Source organism: Pteropus vampyrus, unplaced genomic scaffold, assembly GCF_000151845.1.
Source record: "Pteropus vampyrus isolate Shadow unplaced genomic scaffold, Pvam_2.0 Scaffold51, whole genome shotgun sequence".
NCBI classification, from domain to species: domain Eukaryota; kingdom Metazoa; phylum Chordata; class Mammalia; order Chiroptera; family Pteropodidae; genus Pteropus; species Pteropus vampyrus.
Window position 1 is genome coordinate 3,350,317 of NW_011888832.1, and position 22,622 is coordinate 3,372,938.

Here is a 22,622-nt window from a genome sequence, read left to right on the forward strand (position 1 = left end):
AAGTTCTTTTTTACACGCCACTTGTATTTTTACTATGAAATAGGAGTAGGAAGCCACTAGCGTTAGCAGTCAGACTGATCACAGTCAACGAAGAATGAAGACAGATGCTTGTAACAGCATTACTGAGAGGAACTACTGACAGGGTAAGCTATTTCTCTGGGCCTCAAAAGCCATGAAATTCATCCAAGAACAGTTTCTTAGCTGAGCATTAGCACCTCTGATTAGCTGCCTTTTCTTTTTCTTTTTTCTTTTTTGAAGGCCCTGGGTGACTTTTCCTGTTGAAACTCTTTAAATGTGTTTAGTGGAGGTCTCCTTCTCTGGAAAGTCATTCAGATAAATAAATAAGCCCTCTAGCAGAATTTCTAGGAGATGGACTAAAAAAAATAGGTTAGTGCTGTTTACCAAATGCTATCTTTTATCTTCCACCTCCCTCAATTCTAAATCTATTACTAAATACAGACACTGGCTATCTTCTCAAAACTCAATATGTACCTTTATTCTCTTTAGATCTCATTTTAATAAGATTAAGAAATAGAGGATCTTTAAGCATAATTTATAATTCTGAAAAACTGCTGACATGTTGAATTGAACAGTATTGAAATAAGGGTAGAAAATTTCTGAATTTTAGTGATTTTGCTTCTCTGATCGACAAGAAAAAATATAAAGTTTATACATACCTTCTTTGGAAGGAAGACGGCAAACTCTCCGACACATAGACATAAATGCATATAAATACTTCTCCAAGCTATCATCGGTTTTCTTATGAAGCCTCGCCATGGCTCTAAATTTTGTCCAATCAAACTGGCCTCTGTCAGGATCAAATACAACTCCAAATGTAGATACAACTCTGTAAAAGTCAGCTTCTTCTCTTCTTGTCCATCTATTTTGAAGCAGATTAAAGAAAAAGCCACATTGGTTACTGAAATAAATATTAATGCTCAATATAATGATTATAATAAACATTTAAAACACTTCAAGTACCTAACAAGTCAAAGGATTGAATTAAGGGCTATTGACTTGTAAATAAATATGTTTTAAAATGCTAGTTGATTCATCCATCTTACAATACTTATTTTCCATCACACAATAGTTTTTGCACACTTACTATGTGAAAAATATGCATGGGATTTAAGATTATATAAGACACGATGACCCTAACTTCAAAGAAAAAAATAAAACATTTCATTAATATTTATAGTACAATGTAGTATTTTCAATTTTATGTTACAAAACCAAGAATTTTAGGAGAGCACAGAAGATGAAAGGATTAGTTCAGAATTGAGTGATCAAGAAAGAAAGGCATCAAAGTAGCATTTAAGATGGAACAAGGGTAAGATTATGGAGGAAATGCCAGGAAGAAGGCACAGAATAAGCAAACAGGAAGTAATCTACATTACTGCAGGATGGTAAGTATTTCAGATCAACAAGGAGATGGCTCATACTGGGATCAGATGATGAACTGCTCTAAAAGCCTGGCTAAAAATATTCTCTATTCAGTTAAAAATTCCTAAAGATACTTCAAGTGGGTAATACGTAACTCACAAACCATACATTTCCACACACAGTCTGTTTGTAGAAACTTTTCCCTGTTTAACCCACAGGATTATTATGTAACTAAGAAAAGGCATATGAGAAAGACCTCTGAAAAACATTAACAGGTGATTTTTATCATACTGATACATTAAGAAGATTAATGTAATGATGATGTAAAAATAGTCAGGCTGGGATACCAACCAAGTCACATGAACTTTGCACCTGAATATTAACAACAGGAATGAAAAAGAAAAGATGAATTGAAATTTGACTACGAGGGTCACAAAATAAAACTGTCACAGTGTCCACCTCCAAAGAATTTCCAATTTAGGCAGAAATACAAGACACACAAAGGAAAAGATTAATGTCATTACGATCTTATGTTATCATAACAAATGAGTAATTCATTTAGATTAAATGCTATATACTGTGAGCTAGACTGGTTGAGAACAAATCAGTAAAGCTTCGGACACGTGTTGAGCTCTGAAGGACAGACTAAGAATGGACTAGAGTAGGAAGAAGGATATTATTCCAGGTGATAGGAACAACATAAGCTAGTAGATTCAGCCAAGAATAAGTAGAACATTCTGGCAGAGAGAATAGTAGTGGATAATATTAGAAATGCAGGCTTAAGCCTAAATTCAAGATACTCTTGAACTGAGGCTTAAGAATTTAGACATTATACTTATACTAAGTAAAGAACCATTGAATATCATTATAATACTAGTATTTTAAGAAGATTATCCCAGATCCTACAGACTGAGGGGAAATGTATGTGGTAAGATGGCCACAAATTCTTTGCCACTCTCCCACTGAGAGGTGCAATTTATTCACCTTCCCTGAAATCTTGGCTGACCTGTGACCTTCTGTGACCAACAGCAGGTGGCAGAAGTGACACTTTGGAACTGCTGCGTCTGGGACTTAAGAAGTCTGCAGTTTGGCTTCTGCCACTAGGAACGCTCTCTGTTAGAATCTAAGCTTCCATCTGGCAGCCATGGGGGTGAGGTCACTTTGGACCTTCTGGCCAATGCCACGGGAAGCAGAGCTACCTGATCAACCCACTTAACTGTGAGAAATAAAAAAACTGATGTTATTATAGGTCACTATGTTTTGGGGTGGGTTGTTATGCTATGACAGATAACGGAAACAGTTATCTGTTTCAGTACAGGGGTACCGGTATTTGAAGCTTATGTCTAAGACAGCTAAAATTTTAACTTTCAGACTAAGTAAATTCTGGAAGCAATGAATGTGCTGCAAATGAAACAGAAGAACAATGGTTAATTCTCCAGAGAACAATCAAGGACCAGGGTTTGACAAGGAGGCCAAGTTACTGCCACACAGGCCTATTCTTTTCCCTTGTGCTCCTGACCTTTTCAAGTTAAAGCTTTCGGGATAAGAGCAGCTTCCCTGTTTTCTTAACAAGGTCTCTTGTAAGATCTTATTCTAACTACTATTTGTTCCCCTGTGACACAGCAGTTCCAAGCATTCAACCTATGTATAAAGCATAGATGAACCTGTCTTTAACACAGTCTTACATTTCATAAATGTCACGAAGTAAAATAAAACAGAATGGCATTTATTTCATGTAATTCATACATGTTTCATCGATGATTTAATTACTGAGTTTGCTCTGCACCTTCATTCTTTTCATACCTCACTGTTCATAAACATGACAAAAGAAAGATTAAATATGAAGGATGGCTACTAACTATAAAAAGCAATAACCTTTATTAGTTTTACCGTGTTTCTGTGTATGTATTTATGCACATGTGCATAAAGCATTTTATTTTGAACAAGGTCTTTGCCTATGCATGTTTTTCACGAAGTCATTAAATCTCAATAGTCTTCTGAATGAACAAGTATATTTAGATACTATGCATTAAAATTTTAGTGCTGTTGTCTTACCTCTGCTGTCTTTCTATCTTGGCTGCCATTTTAGGGTTAAGAGTGGCTTCTTCATAAAGAGGCTGCATCACACTGGCAGGCACCGAGAAAGTAGGTTGTATCTGCTGGATTTGTCTGTTTTTATTAGTACGCTGATATGCAGTGATCAGACGCCTCAAACGTGTGGTTAAAGCTGACTGAGTAGGCCAATAAACTTTATCACCTTCCATCAGCTGACCATCTATATTTAAAGAAACTCATGTCAATTGAAAAAAAAAAAACTAAACATACTGTGATGAAGCTTACAACAGCAGCAAAATTTCCCTACTTAAAATTTTTTTTTTCAATCTGATTATGTAAAAAACAAACCAAATTTCTCTTCATAAAAACTTTTAAGTACAGCTCTAAAAACATTACAACAAACTTTAAGAACAATTCAGAGTAAGTAGGTCACAGGGAACCACGATGTTACATATTTAAAGACAACTTCACACGCACAGAAAATACAACTCTTGCATTTCCAGATCTAATGTATCTTAGCTGCTAGAGAATACTCAATGCCTTAACTTAAATAAAAGTCAAACTAGAATCAATGAAAAACAATACTGTAAACTCAGCTAAGTGATGTGTTCTGTATTGAATTTATCTCAATTTAATTAGAAAACATTTTACAAGTCCTTAGAGAGGAATATATATTTTTAAAAATTCAATATGACCATGCTATAACTTCTAAAATTTTATACACCCAATACAATGCAAGGATCTAACTCTCTATTTCCATAGTCGCATATTACGTATACCATAGTCAGGCGGTAATCATTCACTCTAAGAAAAAACTACTCCCTCGTTCCTAGTTGAACTACTGAACGGTGAGGCGCTATTCCCCTTGGTTCCGAGGAAGGAATGAGCATACTTCAGTGATAGCATTTTCCTATCTTGATATCAAAAAAAGTAGAAGACCCTGTACAGAAAAGCTCTGTAGAAACTGAGTGATAAAGAATGGTTCCTAACGTCCATATAGAACTAATAAGTAGAATGGATAACTGAATTAACTCTTTAATGATAAAATCTCACAGACAAGCTTAATAATCAAGCCATAAAATCATCAAAGTTTCTATTCCATAATAACTTACCGAATCACTGCATAAAGATTTGTAACAACTAAAAATATTGTTAAATTCTCACTCAACTAGTATGTCCTGTGATGATTATGACTGTTTTCAACAAAAATTTAATATACATTTGAAACATGATTAAAATGTTTTAGTTTTTTGATCTTATGGTATCATGAGAATGTTAATTTAAAATAAAATTAAGTAATAAAAAATTTCAATTACCTCCATCTGCTATAACAAGATCTCCTGGCGAGGAAACATCATCCTTTTAAAAGAAAATAGGAATTTGTCACAGGGTAACTGGGTCAAAATAAGATAAGTGAATCACAAACTTCTTTATAATAGAGAACCTTTTTGCGATAGAACTTTTAATGATTAATTTAGGAAAAATAAAAATCATAATTTCTTGTTCTCAATTGCCACCCTTTCGTACTTCTCTATTGCCTTTGACACTTAGACCAGTAATTAATAAAAATATTTTCTATTCTGTGATTACTTTTAGGCCAGTTGCTTTTTCTCCACCCTTCTTCTAACTGTAAATATGCTTCAGGTTTTACTTAAAACTGTATTTTGTTGTTGTTGTTCACTATACCAATGCTCATAATTTATTCATTTTCATAGTTGGTCATTATAGAAATTTCAGATCTTTCCTTTTCCAACCCTGAACAGTTTGCTTGTGCTTTATACCTAAATTTTATCTGTCAACAAAGCATCTTCAATTAGGTATCCCAACATTATCGTAAACTTAACATATTCATAACTTCGGGGATTTTCTTCCAATGATTACTAGTTTGAATTCTTGTTTTAGAAAAGCCAAAGTTAGAATTATCATCCCTTTCTAGGTGGGTCTTTTACTTTTACCTCTGGTTGCTTTTAACATCTCCTCTTTGTTTGGTTATCTGCAGTTGCACCAGGATGTTTCTCATGGTGGATTTAGTTTTATTTATCCTGCCAACATTCATATTTCTTGAATCTGAGGTTCATGTCTTACATCAAATTCAGAAAAATTCTCAGCTGATTTCTTTTAAAATAGGGCTCCTCCCTTACCTTATGCCCCCTGGTCTCTTCTTCTGGAATGCCTATTACACATCTGCCACATATTATACAATATCATGCTATTCTCTTTATCTCTAAAAAGTTTTTCATATATTTCTTTGTGCTGGTTGATTTATTACCTCTCAGCTATAAATTTACTGCCTTTCTCATGCCTCTTGCTAGTCATGAGAAAATGGGTCTGAGCTCTTGAAATATCTTTTCTTAGCCATCCAGCATGATGTTAAGTTTTGTCAGCAGTGGGAGTCTGAGAGACACTGTAGGAGGAAAGTGGTTTCACTTCCTCATTCTGGTGAGCTCTTCCACTGCTAGCTACCACAGCACATGCGGCTTCCCCAGTGCCAGCTCCTGCAGTTCAGGCAGCTTCCTTAGCGCCTGCTGGCCAGCAGCTTTCCCTAGAAACCTCCGCCTTGGGAAGTTTTATAATGGAGTACTTCCAGGAAGACAATCCTCCCCAAAAGCCCAGGATCTCTGCCCTACTGGAGATGGGCTCTGTGCCAGCACTAGGAGTAGTGGCTTTTTCTTTATGCTTTAGTTTGTTTGCTTCTTAGTAGCCAACCTCTCATTACTTCAAACTGCGCCCCACCCCATTACCCCATTATAGTCAATAATCGTTTACGTTAAACTTTCACTGTTAAAATCATGATGTGGTTGCTCTCTCTTGATTGACTCATACTGATTCATCATGCTCCTTTTGGATAATTTCTTCATATCTTCTTTCTAAATCATTTCTTTTCTCGTGTACTATGTCTAATTTGCTTCTCCAGCCAAATGTTTAATAATCTATTTGTTGAGATTTAAATTTCAATTTCTGTATTTGCCACTTCTGAAGTTACATATAATTCTTTTCGTGTATTGCTAGCCTTGTAAAATTATATCCTTATTTTGTGCTAGTTCTTTTTTTAATGTCCTTAATCATTCAAAATTTACTTCTTTTCCATTTCAATACATCTGTCATCAGACATTCTTAGAGGTCTAATCTTGTTCTCTGTTGTACTTGGTAACACTCGCTTATGGTAAATTTTTTTCCTCATATAATTTAAATTTTTGGATTTTAACCTCATTTTATGGAGGGCTGTATCTTCAGTACTCAACACCTTTTAATATTACATTTTTGGCTTGAGTGTTACTGGATCATGCAGATGAAGTAAAAGAATCAAATCATAAACTCAAGAGAAGGCAGGCCTATGGTAATGAATTCTCAGAGAACCAATATTTTCTGCTACTCAGAGTCCCTGCTAAGATAAATTTCCATGTTGTTTCTCTGTGCTGTGTGAGAAAGAACTTCCCTTTGAGGCTTCTGACTTTTTACAGGATTTCAATTCTCACTGACACATTGGCCTAACCTGCCTCTCTTTATGTCATCTAGGAACCAGTATCCAAGCGCCGCCGCTCTCAAGACCAGCAAAACCTACCTGACCCCATCATCTAAGTCTTGTCCCCATGCTCTGATAAATATTATATAAATTCTTCAACCCTTTTAACATCACTTCCCCCACTCCACAGATTATTTTCTGCATTTTTACCCAATTTTTCTCATTCTTTTTGATTTACTATAAATAGAGCACTTAGAACTATGCTTTAGCGCAGGAGTTCCCAACCCCGGACTGTGGACCGGTACCAATCCAGGCCTGTTAGGAAGCGGGCCACACAGCAGGAGGTGAGCAGCGGGTGAGTGAGTGAAGCTTCATCTGTATTTGCAGCTGCTCCCCAGCGCTAGCATCACTACCTCAGCTCTATCTCTGATCATCAGGCATTAGATTCTCATAGGAGCACTGGTCTCTGGTGCTGATAAGGCTGGGGACTGCTGCTTTAGCAGCTCAGAATTCCTCTAGGCTCCACCCCCCCCTATTTCAAACCTGTTTATGTAGGTATAGTTTCTATCTGTTGCTGTGTATACTTTCAGTGTCTAGCTCTCATTCTGCTTTGGGAGTCTGCCCTGAACACTGTGTTCCTCACTTCCAATGAGTGTAGCATGTGTACAAGCCTCATTTTATTCAAGCCTCCAGCTTGTCCAAAAGGAGAGAGAAGGCAGATTTTGAATGATGCCTGTCAACTAAGTTGATCACTAACTTAGATAACATTCTGAAGAATAGCATTATGTATAATGAAAACACATGAAAGAAAAACACTAAAGAAAAGCAAACAAAAGAAACCGTAAAATAGCGAAAACTGAGGATTTTAAAATATGATCCAAAGCATACCTCTATATCATCTTTAAAGATAGCTGGGGCAGGTTTGTATTCCGGATCTTCCACATCCCTGTTAAAATACCAACAAGTGTTATAATAATCGTACTGGACTTAAAATTTCTCTTGACGAGACAAACAAATGGATTCTTCCTGGAAGGACGTTTTAGTGTGTTTTAAAGTCAGATTAAAGTCTCTGTTCTCTAACCCAGAAGAACCCAAGCCATAGCATAAAAGCTATTAAATGGTAAGTATGAAGAAAGCCAGTTTTAATTTACTCTTATTCCCAAATTCACTTTTTAATGTGGAATTATCCATTTTACATAGTATATTACTTTCCTCTTTTGGTAAGAAAAATAATGAAGTCCTTATAACAGGAGTAATGAACATCATTATATTCTTCAATTGTGATATTCTTAGCTTTCTACTCTCTCCTATGTCCCTAGCCACGACCATTAAAAATGGAAAAATGAAGAACTCATCAAAAGAATGGGTGTGGGGCAGGTCAGATCTCTTCCTTGTCATTAGCCCTTTTAGACTGTAACCTTCAATTCTCTCTCTATCACTACATTCTCTAAGATAACAATCAGTGACAAAGAATACGCTGCCGTTGACAGAGCTGTATGGAGAGTTTGTGACTGAGATGCACGTACCCATCCATGTAATCATTCGCTCTCTGTTCTGCAGCAACTGCTTTTTCGTCAGGTTTCCCCACTCTCTCCAAGAAGCATAATGCTGGATCTGCTCGGATCGTGTTATATTTCTCATAACCTACAGGGGTTGCCAATTATACAAGTAAAAAAGATTTTTTAAAAAACAGAAATATGTATAGATACAAGCATCTCTCATATTTATGGTTGAAGATGTTCCTGGACTACAGGGACCATAGATTAAAATGATTCGGTGTAAGCACGTTTTCTAGAAATTATCAGACATATTACCTAATCTTGTAATGTGTATATATGAAAACATAAATTATCAGTTAAAAAGAAAAAGGGAAAACTGATCACAAACACACATAAAACACATTTCACATAAGGACTCTTCCTGAAAGGGGAGTTATGTGAGACTTAAGCCCAGGAGGAGCAGGTCACACATGCCACTCTTTTCATGAGGCCATGTAGTGACAAACGCATTTTAGTAGTGTATGCTTTATATTGTGTGTGCGTGTGTGTGTGTATAATATATGATAGCATGGGTGTTATTGGAATAAAGGTATGAGTGGAAATCAATAAACTGAGAACTACTTGAATCACACTGCACGTCGAATAAGACTCTGCCTACCTCAGTTTTCACTCACCGTGTTTAAAAACTCCGATAAGGAGTGACTTATCAGCATCAAAATCCCACCATTCAGCAGGAACTTCTGAGTGGTCTGGTTCTGGGACCCAAACATCAATGTCACTTAGGAGGGGGGAAAAAAAAAATCACAAAATGGCATTATGAATTACCACAACAGAAGGAGGCAAAATTTTACCTAGCTTGTAAAGAATTATGATTTTTAAGAAGAATAACATTTTATTTCATTTATTTTTTATTTTCCACAATTATCATGAATTAAAATTACAACTCTGTACAATAGCAACAGTCATCATGAAATGAATTAAAATTCTTAAGCTCAACAAAAGAAATAAGTTTCAACAAGGTATACCTCACTCCTATGTAATCATATTCTTTTCACTGATTTCCCTTAGACACAAAGGGATCTAATGGAAAGTGGAGTCTTATATCAGCGAACAACTTTACAAAAATCATCTGATTTAATATTTCATTTTGTACATGAGAAGACTGAGGCCCTAAAACAGCAAATAAATAGACTGAGGCTATCAAACAAGTTATGTCCCTTCTAGACTAACACCAAGAAAGTCACACTAAAAGATTAAGAATCACTTACTAGTAAAGTAAACTTGCAAGTTATTGCTTCATAATTTGAATAAAATCCTCAAAGTGCTATTTTAGGCTGTATATAAATAATACCAGGGCAGAAAATGACAACATAATAAATCTATGATGCTTTGGTAATTTAGCTATTTTCATAAATACCAAACAATTATGGCACTTATAATCTTGCAAACGCAATTTCCTTTTACAATGCTTATCACTACAATTTATTTGCCCAGAAACATTATGCAAGGAACAAATACAGCATCTCTAAAAAGGAAAAGATGCCACGTGCAGAAGGACTGAACTGTTTACTGCTTCACCATGTGACTTAAGCCATGGTCTCCTCTAGCCCAGCATACAGCAAATGTCAGACACTGACTAGAATATAAGTATCATTAATCCATATATACATCATTTTAATATTTTCTTCAACAGTCAAAGGTAGGCATTAGATGGGGTAAATTCTCTATTTGATATTCATGAATTATTAATTTTCAAAGAAAGCTATAAAACAACTCAAATTAAGTAGAATTTTCTCTTGACATCATAATTTCATAAATTAATTAACAAAGCCCTATAGATATGAAGAAATGGGGAGATTCCTACTTAAGTGGTGTGGCAAAAGTTCATTAGTATATTGGTTCTCTTTGGGAACTCAAATTTTCATGTAGAAATAAACGCATAAATTTTCAATATGTCCCTGGGCTAAGTCCATAAGAACCTATTATTTGACACTAATATAGATAGCTGAAACAAAGGGCATTTGAAATGAAAAAGACTTATGAGTTTTGTAAGTAAATAAAACATTTAAAAAATGGGTGAGAAATTACTTCGAATTTTTTTTATAAGTGTTTTGCCAGCAGAAAAATTTTAACCCAAGGACCACAGAGAAATAGATGGAGATCCTCCTCTAGATTCTTAAGGAAAATTTTCTGCACTTAAATGAGCATCTTATTATGTCTAATTTTGCTTATAAACAGAAGGGTCATGATCACAGTATTTTCTGGTTTAGTGACGAAAAATATAAAAAGAGGAAGAATGATTTTCCTGTGATATTGTAAAAGTTGAAGAAGACAAGGAAAAATACAGTTAAGATGATATTTATTTTTGGCTGGTTCCTCACTAAGCACGGAAAGATTAAGGAAAGAGGAAAAAACACTGGAGACAGGATCCCCGAGGCGGGGAAAAAAGTGGGTCAGACAGTTCCCTTCACCAACCATCAGGTGGCACTGTACCCTCAAAACATTGTTTTCCTGCTCATAAAGAATAAAAGGCAGTCAGTACCTATACCTCACGTTCAAATAAGCACCATATGCATGTTAAGTGTCCACTAGCTGCTAGGGAATGGTGTGTGCGCCAGCTGATTTGTTTTAAACGATGCAGTTCACATGCTATCTCTTGCATAAAGCCTCTTTTAACTCCCAAAGGTTAGCTCATTCATTCAAAATATATTTAAACAGCACTCACTATGTGCTGATACGGCAATAAGAGAAAGGAGATTTGACTTTGTGCAGTGAACACAATAATACACAGATAATATATTATTGAACTGTACAAGTGAAACCTGAATAATTTTATTAACCAAAGTCACCCCCAATAAATCTAAATTTTATATATATAAAAGTGAGTGCTGTTACACATAAACAAGTGTTATTTTATATATATATATATATATATATATATATATATATATATATGCATATAAATATGTACATAAAACACTCACTCTGTGTCAATAATGGCGATAATAAGACAGACATATCCCTGCCTTTGGGAGCAATACTGTGTGACGAGTACTGTGACAATGGCTATGTACCTAACCCAGACTTGAGAGGTCAGGAAAGCCTGAGATGATGTTGAATGGGCAAAAGAGAATGGAGGAAAGGGGGAAAGAGAATGTTCCAGCAAGAATGCAAAGGCCTGGCAATCATAGCATGTTTGAGAAACATGTATCTGAAGTTCAGAAGAGTGATGTGAGCTGGAGACAGATTTGGAAGACATCAGTATAGCTATAAAATCTGATGACACAGAAAAGATGAGAACACCCAAGAATGGTTAAGTGAAAAGAAGAGGGCCTAAGTGAAAACATTTAAGAGACAAGCAGAAGAGGCATCTAAAAAAACAGCAGGCAGTAAACTAAAAGGAACATCACAGAAGCATTTTAAGAAAGAAGTGGTTGATAAAGGTAAAGTAGAATAAACAATGACGTGTCCATCATAATTAACAGCGAAAATGCTGGTGGATAACTTCCCGCAGTGAGTGCTGGAGGAAGAGTGCAGAGGCGAGTTGTGCTGGAGTGCGCAGTGTGAGGGAGAGGAGGCAGTAAATACAGATATTTCTCAAAGGAAGTTTGGGTGTGAGACCAAGGAGACTAATAATATGGGAGTGAGGAGATACTGGGTCCCAAAATGAGTGAGTGAGTGAGTGTCGACAGAGATATAAACATTAAAATCTCAATAAGCCTGAGAGGGGGGATCAGTGGAAGATGGAAATGTGGGGATAATACACAGAGCACAGTGATGGGAATCACACGTGAATTGTATCTGGCCAGGCCGAGGGAAAAGAAGAGTCGATCGGGCAACAGTTATTTACTCTGTCCCAGATTCTGGGGGCTGGGAATACGATGATCAGTAAGACCTACAGCATACTTTAACCTTCAAGCAGGTTAAATTATGGTGGGAGAAGATAATATAAGTAAATATAATTTTTAACAGTAACAGACATCATGGATAAGAAAAAATGTGGGGTAAGTAGCAATGAGTGATTGGCAGGCTCCTTTAGACAGGGTGTGTGATAAAGCCAATCTAAGAAGGTAAAATTTCCCATGAGACACGGATAATCTGAAGAAGCAGTTCTGTGGAAGATCAGGGGGAAAAGTATTCGGACCAGGAACAACAGGAAAGACTGAGCTGGACATGTTGCAGGAGCAGAAACACCAGTGTGGCTGGAGCACTGTGCTAAGGGACAGAGTGAAGAAAGAAGTCACAGAGTTATATAGGGAGTGCAGGCCATTGGGAGTTTGGATTTTATTCTAACAGAACCGAGAAGCATCTGGAAGGTTTTGAAATGAGGAGTTACCATGGCGTAATTTCTGCTTCAGAAAGACCACTGTGGGCTGATGTGTGAAGGTCAGACTGTAGAAAGGCAAAAGTGGAGACGGAGACCCAGTGAGGAGGCCACCGCCTGAGTCTGAACGTGAGATAACAGTAGTGTGGATGAGGGTGGGAGCAGAGGAGACAGCGAAGGGTGCTCAGGTTTGGCATATACTGTGCTGAGCTAAGGTCTTTCTGCAGGGTGTGAGGAGTCTGGAACGATACGAGGGCAACTGGGTGGTGGTACATTTACTAGGATGGGGAAGGCTCATATGCGGGAAGGTGGGAGGGAAAGAATAGGAAATAGATGATTTGGGAGAGCCAGAGAAAGTTTAAGATGTCAAAGAGACTTTTAAGTAAACCTGCTGGGAGCCAGCTAATTCAGAGCTTAAAGCTCGGGAGAGAAGTCACAGATGAACACATCAGTTTGAGTCATTTGTTTACAGATTATATTTGGTATGATGAGAGTACATGAGTTCACCTAAGGAGAAAGTACAGACAAGAAAGAGAGCTGAGGACAGAGCTCCTGGTCAGTCCGCCACTTAGAGATCTACTAGAGAAGTAAGAGCTAGCAAAGGAAGGACAACCAGGTGGGGACAGTAGCATGGGTACCCACGGAAGACAGCATATCAAGAGAGAAGTAGGTCATTAGTGGCCCTGTTAAGAACCATTTCAGTGGAATGTAGAGTTAAACATTAGGTGAAAAAGGTTGGAGAGAAAATGCAAGGTAAAGAAGTCGAGAGAGTAAACACACGTAACTGTTTGAAGTTTGTTTTGAAGATGAGCAGAGCAATGGAGTGGTAGGATGTATGTAACCAGAAGTTTTTTATTTTTTAAGTGAATTATACTAAGGGACGTATATATGCCAAGAAAATAACTTGGAAAAGAGCAGACGACTACAGGAGCACGGTTCCTAGAGTTACACGGGTTTCCGTAGGAGGGACAGGTCTGCTGCATGCCGAGGGAGGGAGGAAGCAAACAACACGCAAGCAGAACTAAGGATAGTTCTTGTCTGACTATTTTCTCCATGAAACAAATAGCGAAGTCATTAGTGGAGGCTGGCGATAGTAGGGTGGCAAGATGGTTGGAGGAGAGGGGTGTGGAATAGTCAGTCCTCTTAGAGAACAGGAAAGTGAATTTACTAGTCACAGTGGTTAAAAAGCGTGTTTTTGATTCATCTCATTTGGGATCGACACTCATAAATTTGAAGTGAGTCACTTCAACAGGGTTTACTTGATTTTTTCCAGCAATCTTCAACTAAGGAGTACACAAGAAGGAAATGGGTATTTGAGTTTATATTAAGTTTGGGTTGTAGCATGTACTGAGAACAGAGGGAAAGGCAGGCAAAGGATTTGAGTTAATGGTTAGAGTTTGGGACTACACAATGTAGAATGAATAAGGAGAAAAGCAGGGGCTTGGAAGTGGTGATGGGGAGTGAGTGAGTGGGAAGATGGCGGCCATCGTGATGAAGTTAGAGAATCAGAGCGAGAAGTACCTGGGTTAAGTGAGCTGGAAGGAAGTGACTGCCAAAATTTAAGAGGTAATGCTGTTATTGGGGATGGCAAGTATATGACTGAGTACACGGCTGTGATGGGGAGAAAAAATGGTTACAGATAAACGTCATGGAACTGAGAGACAAGGGTGTCGGATGGATGCTATGTGGACATAAAAGTCAGCCACCATAAAACCTCTTCAAGAGTAATAAGACGGAAGAAGAATTGAGCACAGAAAGGTTAAGATTCAGATTTGGTGGTAAGAAACCACTACCTACAGCTGTCATTATTATTATAATTATGTTATAACTTTTAGTGACAGAGACAAATACGAAACTAACAGAGAAAAAGCAACAAATTGGTAAGGGTTCTTTCTCTAAGCTTGGTGGATTAATATACAGTTAATATACAGTTTTCTGGTTATATAATTTTTGTCTAAACATGTTACTGAAAAATAAATATAAACATGTTTTTTTCATTTACCTTGCATCAACTCCATCAAATACTTTCTGACACTCATTTCCAATGACTTCTTGCTTTAGATAATAGAGCATTCTTACACGAAGCAAAACTCTAAAAATGAAGAGAAAAAATTAAAAAACACAAAAAATTAATCATTAAGAAAATCAATCCACGTGGTTTAAATTAAAAAATACATAAACAGAATTTTTATAATCAAATAATTACTTTTCATTAAATCTCATTACTACCACATATAAAATAGGTTTCTCAAAAATCTTCACAATCATCATGATTTAATATCCAATTAAGTTATAATAAAATCATTTGGAGGTCACTTTTATTTTTCTCTGTTGATGAAAACAGTGACACAAGAGGTACCACACGATGAACACTCTGTAAGATTAAGATTAGGGTTGGTCCTAGAGCATACTGTCTCTGTATTCAAAATCAGCATGCTTTAAGATTGTTAATAAATTCAGAAAAGTAAATTTTTAGCGAATTATGTTAAAAATACCCACTACTTACTTATTACAGTGGTGTTTTATGTGTTTTTTATAGCCTTCATCTTGAAGTAGCTGCTCAGGATTATATTTTCGAAGCCATTCTGCTTTCTGTATATCAAATGAGCTTGTTTGAGTCTTTACTTTCTTCCCTTTTCGGCCCCTGGGTACAGGAGCTGATAGGCCTGTTAAAATGAGAAGGATGTATGAATGAAATCAGGGATAATTTATAGAAAAGACATGCAATGTGAAACGTTTTCTCAATGCAAGAGACTTCTGGAGACTTTCAGAGGTCTCTGCAGGCTATACAACCTTAAAAACACTGATCTAATCCCATGATGATGGGTGTACATGATTTACACAACTATTAACACAATTAACCCCAATAATTCTTATATCTCAAATGAATCATTCTAATTTCCTTTTTGTTCCAAAATACATGATTTTTTTCCCAAATGTAAAAACCAAAGATCAAACCTTTCCCTCTGCTTTCCTTTTGCTTCCCTAGTTATTACAAAATAATAAGTTTTGACCTCTATTTTCAAAACTACTAAAAAAGATTATATTTACCCATCGTAGTTTCCTGTTTAACACAGCTCCATTATTTGTGACATTTTTGTTGTGAAATGTTTCAAAGATACCATAAAGCATCCTCACTCTTAATCTAAACATATTCCATATTTGGTCAGTTTTCTATTAAGTGAATAACACATAGCTTAAGTCCAGTTCACTCCTTCCTCCCCAGAGAATCACTACTCTGAATGTTTTTTCATTTCATGCATATTTATACCTTGCATGTTGGAGAAATACTTAGCATTTAAGTTTTAAGACATTATACTATACATGTAATTCTGCAACTTATTTATTCCTCTGAGTATGTCTTTCAGATTTTTTACTTGCTGATTCTTGAGGATCTGATTCATCCATTTTAACTGCACTGGAAAAATCTATTACATGACTATACCACCTCACATTAATCTGAGGTGACGCTTGAGTTGTTTCACTTACAATTTTCCACAATTACTAATCATGCAGTTTTTTTAAATCACGCAGTTTTGATTCGTCCGTTTAATTCTTACCTCATATATCTTTTGCTTGCTGTATTCTACCAGCTAAAAGTTCCATTACAATGGTAAATAGATGCACTACGTAGATTTGCTCTTTTCTCCTTAAAATTTTGGTGATTTTTACCTATATATTTTGACACTATTTTTTTGGGGGGGGTGCATACAAACTCATATATATTATATCTTCTTTTATGGATTGGTCTTTATTATTATGTAGTATCTTTTTTGAATCTCAATTAATGTCTTCTACCTTAAAGGTATTTTGTTCTATGTTAATGTTGTTTTGTATGCCAGTCCTCTTCACCCTTGGATTTGGAAACTAAACAGTATATGAATCCATAAATTTTCCTAATAAAACCTGTTATTATTCTATATGTTTAAACTTATCTCTAACAATTTTTTCACATTCATCATTTAATCCTATTTACTTTTTCATTTCTGCTATATGTACCTTAGAATTTACTGCAGGTCTGTTTGTGCTTTGAATGTTTCTATAGCACCTTACTCTTCTTTCAAAATCAAAATATATTTGAAGTATCTTTGAAGATTAATGATAATTTTTCAGTAGTTGTATTCTCCTTTTATAGTTTGTTTGGAGTTTTCCTTGTTTCCTTCACGTTCATTTTAAAGGTTTGTTTTTAGTCTCTATCTTTCTTGTTGGAGACTTTCCTCAGATATCTGGCATCGTAGGTGGTTTGCTCATATTTAAGAATGACAGACCAAAAAGTTGATAGGGAGTCGGAATGAGTGGAGGTAACTGAATGTGGACTCGCGGATGGGTGATCTCACTCGTTTTTTCCTGTCATTATCCTTAGGTTTTAGCCTGGTCAGATTTACCAAAGAAAATTCCTTAGTTTTCTTTCCTTAGTATTCTATGGCCCAGTATATAGACATTCATTTAAACCCCTTTTAGTAGTTCCATACCTCAAATAACAATGCAACCCAGAGATATCCTATTTTACTCTCTCCACAAAATAAACTTTTTTTTTATCTCTGTAGAAAATGCAATTATGTTATACAATAAAATAATTATGTGATACAGAAAATAATGTTCTGTGAGCAATGCTGTGGAGAAAAAGGTACTTGTATATATCTCTGATAGGACTATAAATTTGGCATGGCCACATTTTATAGCAAATTATTAAAAATTTAAACTGTAGAGCTATGTTTCCCAAACTTTAATTATATACAAATTGCTGAGGAACTTGTTAAAACGTAGACCGTGATTCAGGAAGTCTGAGGCCTAAGATTCTGCATTTCTAGGAAGCCCCCAGGAGACGCTGATGCTGTTAATCCCTGGGCCGGATGTTAACTACTAAAGATGTATACAGGCTACACCTCAATAATTATACTTCTTGAAATTTATTTCAGTGAAAGATTTACTCATGTGCACAAGGATGAATGTGAAGGATCTCCACTGAAACTTGTTTTTCAATTAGAAAGTTGGAGATGTCCTAAATACTCACCATTAAGTAAGATGCTAAAAAAATTATGAAATATCCATACTTTGGATTAAAAACCGAGATAGTTCTACATGAATACAGATAAGAAGAGCTCTAAGACATACTAGTAGGTCAACAACTTGCAAACCAATTCATGTTTGATAACAGTATGTAAAACCCAACAAAACGGAGAGCACTGGTATTTTCTTATGCTGGACTTTGAATTGCGGGTGAAGGTTCTTTAATATTGTTTATAATGCTTCGAAGTATTTTACAGGAACTGTAAAGTACTATATATGCTATATATATAGTAACATATATATGTCAAGTACTATATACGTAACTAAAAATAATTTTAAAAAGAAAACAAAAGAATGTTCTTACCTAGATGATTTTGTAGCTCTCGTGTCTGCCCATCTTCAGTTGGAGTAATGAGATCCCAAATGAAGCCTTTAATTTTCTCATCTCCTCGGTAATGAACAAGGCAATACGCTAAGAGGGCTCGGCAAATTATTTCTACATCATGCTCATTAAGCTGCCTTTTAAAACGACCATGAGACAGAATCTCTCTCCACCGGCCCCATCTGGTTAAAAAAGGTATATTTACATCAATACTGAGTCAAGTTCTAAGGAAACACATAGGTAATGGATAAAAGGCCTGAAAACAGCAAAAAACACATTCTCTCATTAATATGATTTCCCTAATATTTTCCCCCATGAGTAAAATGCAGAGCCATGGTAATTTCTAGTATATTTATTCAATAATGGATAATATTATCTATTTTGTATTAGTGAATATGTAAATCTGAGAACAAGGAGTTTGAGTTTAGTGATACATCTGTAATTTAAAACTTAAGAAAATCCCATCGTTCTGAAAATTATATGTTAAGCATATAAGTTCAGAGTACTTTAAAAATAGATTTTATTGCTTCTAATAAGATAAAAAAAACACTAGAATATAGTGTTATTTTTGTAAACTTACATGCCAGACTAAAAAGAAACTCTGAAAATAACATTTTACCCATAAACCAGCAGGTTTTTCTCGACTCGGAAGCATTCGGTTCTTCCATAGCCATTGGAACGGTCACAGGGTCTCCGGAGTTTGGGCTTCTCCTCTCCTTCACTTTCAACTTCAGATAATTCAGCCAGTTCATCCTTGGTGGCACTAAAGGGTCTCGTCTGCTTCCGAATTCTTGGAGTGTCAATAACCAAGCTGTTCTGTAAAATTTAACAGCCGTTACGTGAAGGTCCTTTCACTATTTTGCTTCTAAGAATGTGTTACATTTTCATCTTTCAAATTGTATAAAAAATAATTATTGAAAACCAGAAAAATAAATTACTAACAATTCCACCAAAATAGCAAATCAACTTAAAAATTTTTATATTCTTATAAAATCCTTATTAACATACATAAATAATTTTATGTCATTACAGTCATAAGATTAAAAAGAATTTGGAATTTGCCTTTATTATTAATATGAAAATTATTACATCAGGCTTCGGCAATAACCATAAAATCCATTTTAAAAATCCATAAAATCCATTTTAAAGATGAATTTATAGACCATAATTTTCTTCTCCTAATTAATTCATAATTTAATTTAGATTGTTTTCATTTCTAACATAAATGATGCCCAAGTAAATCCTTGTAATCTAAGTATATCCTAAAGATAAATCCAAAGGAAGGAAATATCCAGGAAAGCAATAATGGTCAAAGGATACAAATATTTTATAGATCTAGAAACATGTATAGGTGCTTTCCAAAAGATTTACACTAATGTAAGGAAAGCAAAGAAGTAAGTGTATGAAACTCATTATGCTCGCTTCATTCACAACGACCTAAGTTGGCATGCTTTTACCTATAATGAGAAACTGCCCTGAGTTGGGCAATACGTTATGTGCTGTGGATATGAAGACAAACAAGACAGCTTCTGCTCATAAGGAATCTGTGGTCTTGAGGGTCAGACTAATGAGTAAAAAAATAAATGCTCTTCAGGATGAAATATTTATGACACAAATAGGTACAAAGAAAGAGAAAGCTTCACAAGTTAAGTGATACTTGGAAGAAATCTTGAATGAGCGTTAGTTTGCTAGGTAAAGAATAGGTAACATTTTAAGTAGAGGGAAGAGCAGGGGGCTTGAAATGGAATTAGACATTTAAGACATGTTGGAGCAGGAGAGGGCAAACGGGAGAAGAGGAAGCAGACACCAGACCGCATAAGTCCCCCCCATGTCCACGGTGCACTGGATTTAAGGGGGTACATAATATTATATGTCTTTTTGCTGGAGACGTTAACTTTCTCTGCTAACTTTCTCCGCTGTAAATTACCAGTTTTCCTTTTCTAATTTATAAGTATTTTGGAAGATGTACTCCGAGAATATGTAAAAATCTTGTCTTTCCTTAAATTTTGATTACAAAGTTTAGAACACATCGATGATCTTATGTGGTAGAATTATTAATATGTTTGACTGGTGATTTTATTTCTCTCTTAATTCCTTCTACATTTATTTATGGCATTCTTCTATAAGAAAGAATTTGCTTTCTTCTGCCCAGGTTTTTTTTTTTTTTTTTTAGGTTATTTCGACTTGAGTTATATTCAAATCTCTTTTGCCCAAAATCTTTCGAGATTTTAACATATTTCTGAACCACTTCATTGGCTTTTATATAATAGAAATATTGACTTTCATATACACGTCAGCTACAAATAGTCTCACCACTCTAACTGTACTTTTATTTTCCCATTATTTACTCTATAATCTTATATATTTGACTATTCCAATCATTGTGATTTCTAATTTAGAAAGTTTTCCCAACAAATAGATAAAATAGAAATCCAGTTTTTTGTTTTCATGTTTCAATTCAAAAAATAAAAATCTATCATAAATTGGAGTTTACTTGGTATAGCACATTAGTAGAATGTTCCTCCCCAAAATTAATTTGATATTCTAATCGTTACTAAATAATGCTTTTATCTCTAATACTATTTATTAAAATCTTAAAATTTGACCTTTTTTCCATTCTTATTTTACTCGATCTTTATATCTCTCTCTCAGTATCACACTATTTAAATTATGGTTCCTTTATATTAATATGTTTTTATATTTTAACATATAGTAAGCAATGTCGGTCTGTTTTCATTGTACTTCATTTTCAGAAATATTTTAAATGTTTTTTTAAACAAAGTTAGAAAATATAATTGCACAAGTGTTAAATGACTATATGCTTACGTAAGTTTAACTTAAGCCTTAAAACCTTAGGATAATGTACAAGGACCTACTGATTTGGTCCTTATCTAGGGTCACTGACCTGACCTAGCTCCACTGTCACCAACTTCCTACACTGCCACAATGTCATTTCTGTTGTGAATACACTAAGCGTGCTTCCTTCCACAAATGGCTCACTGCTATTCCGTCTACCTTGAAAGCGTTCTGTCATGTGCTTATATTGTCGGATCTTTCTTATCATTCAAGTCTTGGCACAAATGTTCCCTCAGAGCGACCTCTCTTTACATAATTCTATCTCCACTCCTCCAGGCATTCTCCACCATCCTAATGTTCTATTTTCTTTCCTCTCTGAAATCATCGTACGTATGTTTACTTCTCCTCTTACCCACCAGTATTCAAAAGCTCTATAAAAGCAGGGGTTTATCTGTCTCGTTCGTATTAGTCCTAACATGAGAATAGTGCTTGGCTGAGTGTGCCCTAGCTGGATCCACAGCATAAACGTGTTTGTGTATTATTACCAACATACAATATATATTATATGTATCGTTCTATAGCTCCCTCCTTAAATTTAACTGTCGTGGAGCCTTTCTATGCCTACACATAGGGATCTATATGGTTATTTTTAATTATTGTGTTAGATAGTATGGATGTACCATTTGTCTATCATAGGAGATTTCATTACTTTCTAAATTTTTTCTAAAAAAAAATAAAATAATAAGGCAATGAGGATCGCTGGACATGTGTGATTACAGCTATAGGGGAGATTCTCAAGAGTGCATTAAATACTATAGCCTATCTATTCTTCTAGGGGAATTTTAGATTTTGTCTAGTTTTATAAAAAAACTATTAACATTTTGATTGAGGCTGCATTTCTATGTTTATAAACTAACTCTTAAAATGTTTAAAATATGTAGTGTTTTCTTTCCAACTGACAAATTTCCCAATTAAATTTAATTCACTTTAGCATCTTTCAGTAGGTATAATTCTATGTGTCTATTTTTTTCCTATTGTAAAGTAGATATCCTCTTCCATTATAATTCTTTACTTATTAATACCAATATTTAGGAAGACTAAATGGCATATTTATCTTTTATTCAGTTAATTCACCAACCATTTGCTGAGTCCATTGCCTTTTTAGGTATATAAACATATCAAATGCAAATAATGACTTTTTATAACTATATTTTTAAATTCACTTACTTGTCTCATACAGAATTACATGTATTTCAAAATACACTCAATAATGAAAACATGTGGCAATGGCATTATTCTTCATTGTAAAGTTTTATATTTTAAAACCATCAAAATAGATCCCACACATCAATGCTTAATATTAAATTATCTTAATCATTTAGCAATTACTTTGACATTAGACCAGGCTCACAAACACTGATTCCTATATGACATGAGACAAGAGTCTTATGAAGTAAACAATTATGTTATTATCATTTCCATGAATTGTTTTAGTTTCTTTCTTCTTTTCTTCCTTAGCTCCAGGGGAAGTTATAAAAGAAATAGTTTAAAAATGTCACCATCCTGACTGTTTTTTTGCTCCTTTTCTATTTGAATGGATTGTCAGTAATGGGATCTCACACCGAGACAACAAAGTTAAAGAGAAAAATAAGAGTAATGCATGATTTAAAGACATTTAAAATTAAAAAATAAAAACATTATAATTTCAAG

The 22,622-nt window shown here is 35.1% G+C and overlaps 1 protein-coding gene across 13 annotated transcripts in view; it reads right to left on the reverse strand.

Annotated features, from left to right (window-relative positions):
• Positions 1-22,622, reverse strand: part of CHD9 (chromodomain helicase DNA binding protein 9) — a 168,005-nt gene that overhangs the window by 20,824 nt on the left and 124,559 nt on the right. For all 13 annotated transcript variants that reach the window (XM_023530646.1, XM_023530645.1, XM_011360141.2 and 10 more), the window contains 10 exons: positions 18,736-18,932; positions 18,099-18,298; positions 15,231-15,390; positions 14,727-14,816; positions 9,075-9,178; positions 8,428-8,545; positions 7,790-7,847; positions 4,755-4,797; positions 3,439-3,658; positions 678-880 (listed from right to left, as the gene is read on the reverse strand). In XM_023530646.1, coding sequence (XP_023386414.1) covers positions 678-880; positions 3,439-3,658; positions 4,755-4,797; positions 7,790-7,847; positions 8,428-8,545; positions 9,075-9,178; positions 14,727-14,816; positions 15,231-15,390; positions 18,099-18,298; positions 18,736-18,932 — 1,393 coding nt within the window. The remainder of the gene's footprint in view (positions 1-677; positions 881-3,438; positions 3,659-4,754; positions 4,798-7,789; positions 7,848-8,427; positions 8,546-9,074; positions 9,179-14,726; positions 14,817-15,230; positions 15,391-18,098; positions 18,299-18,735; positions 18,933-22,622) is intronic.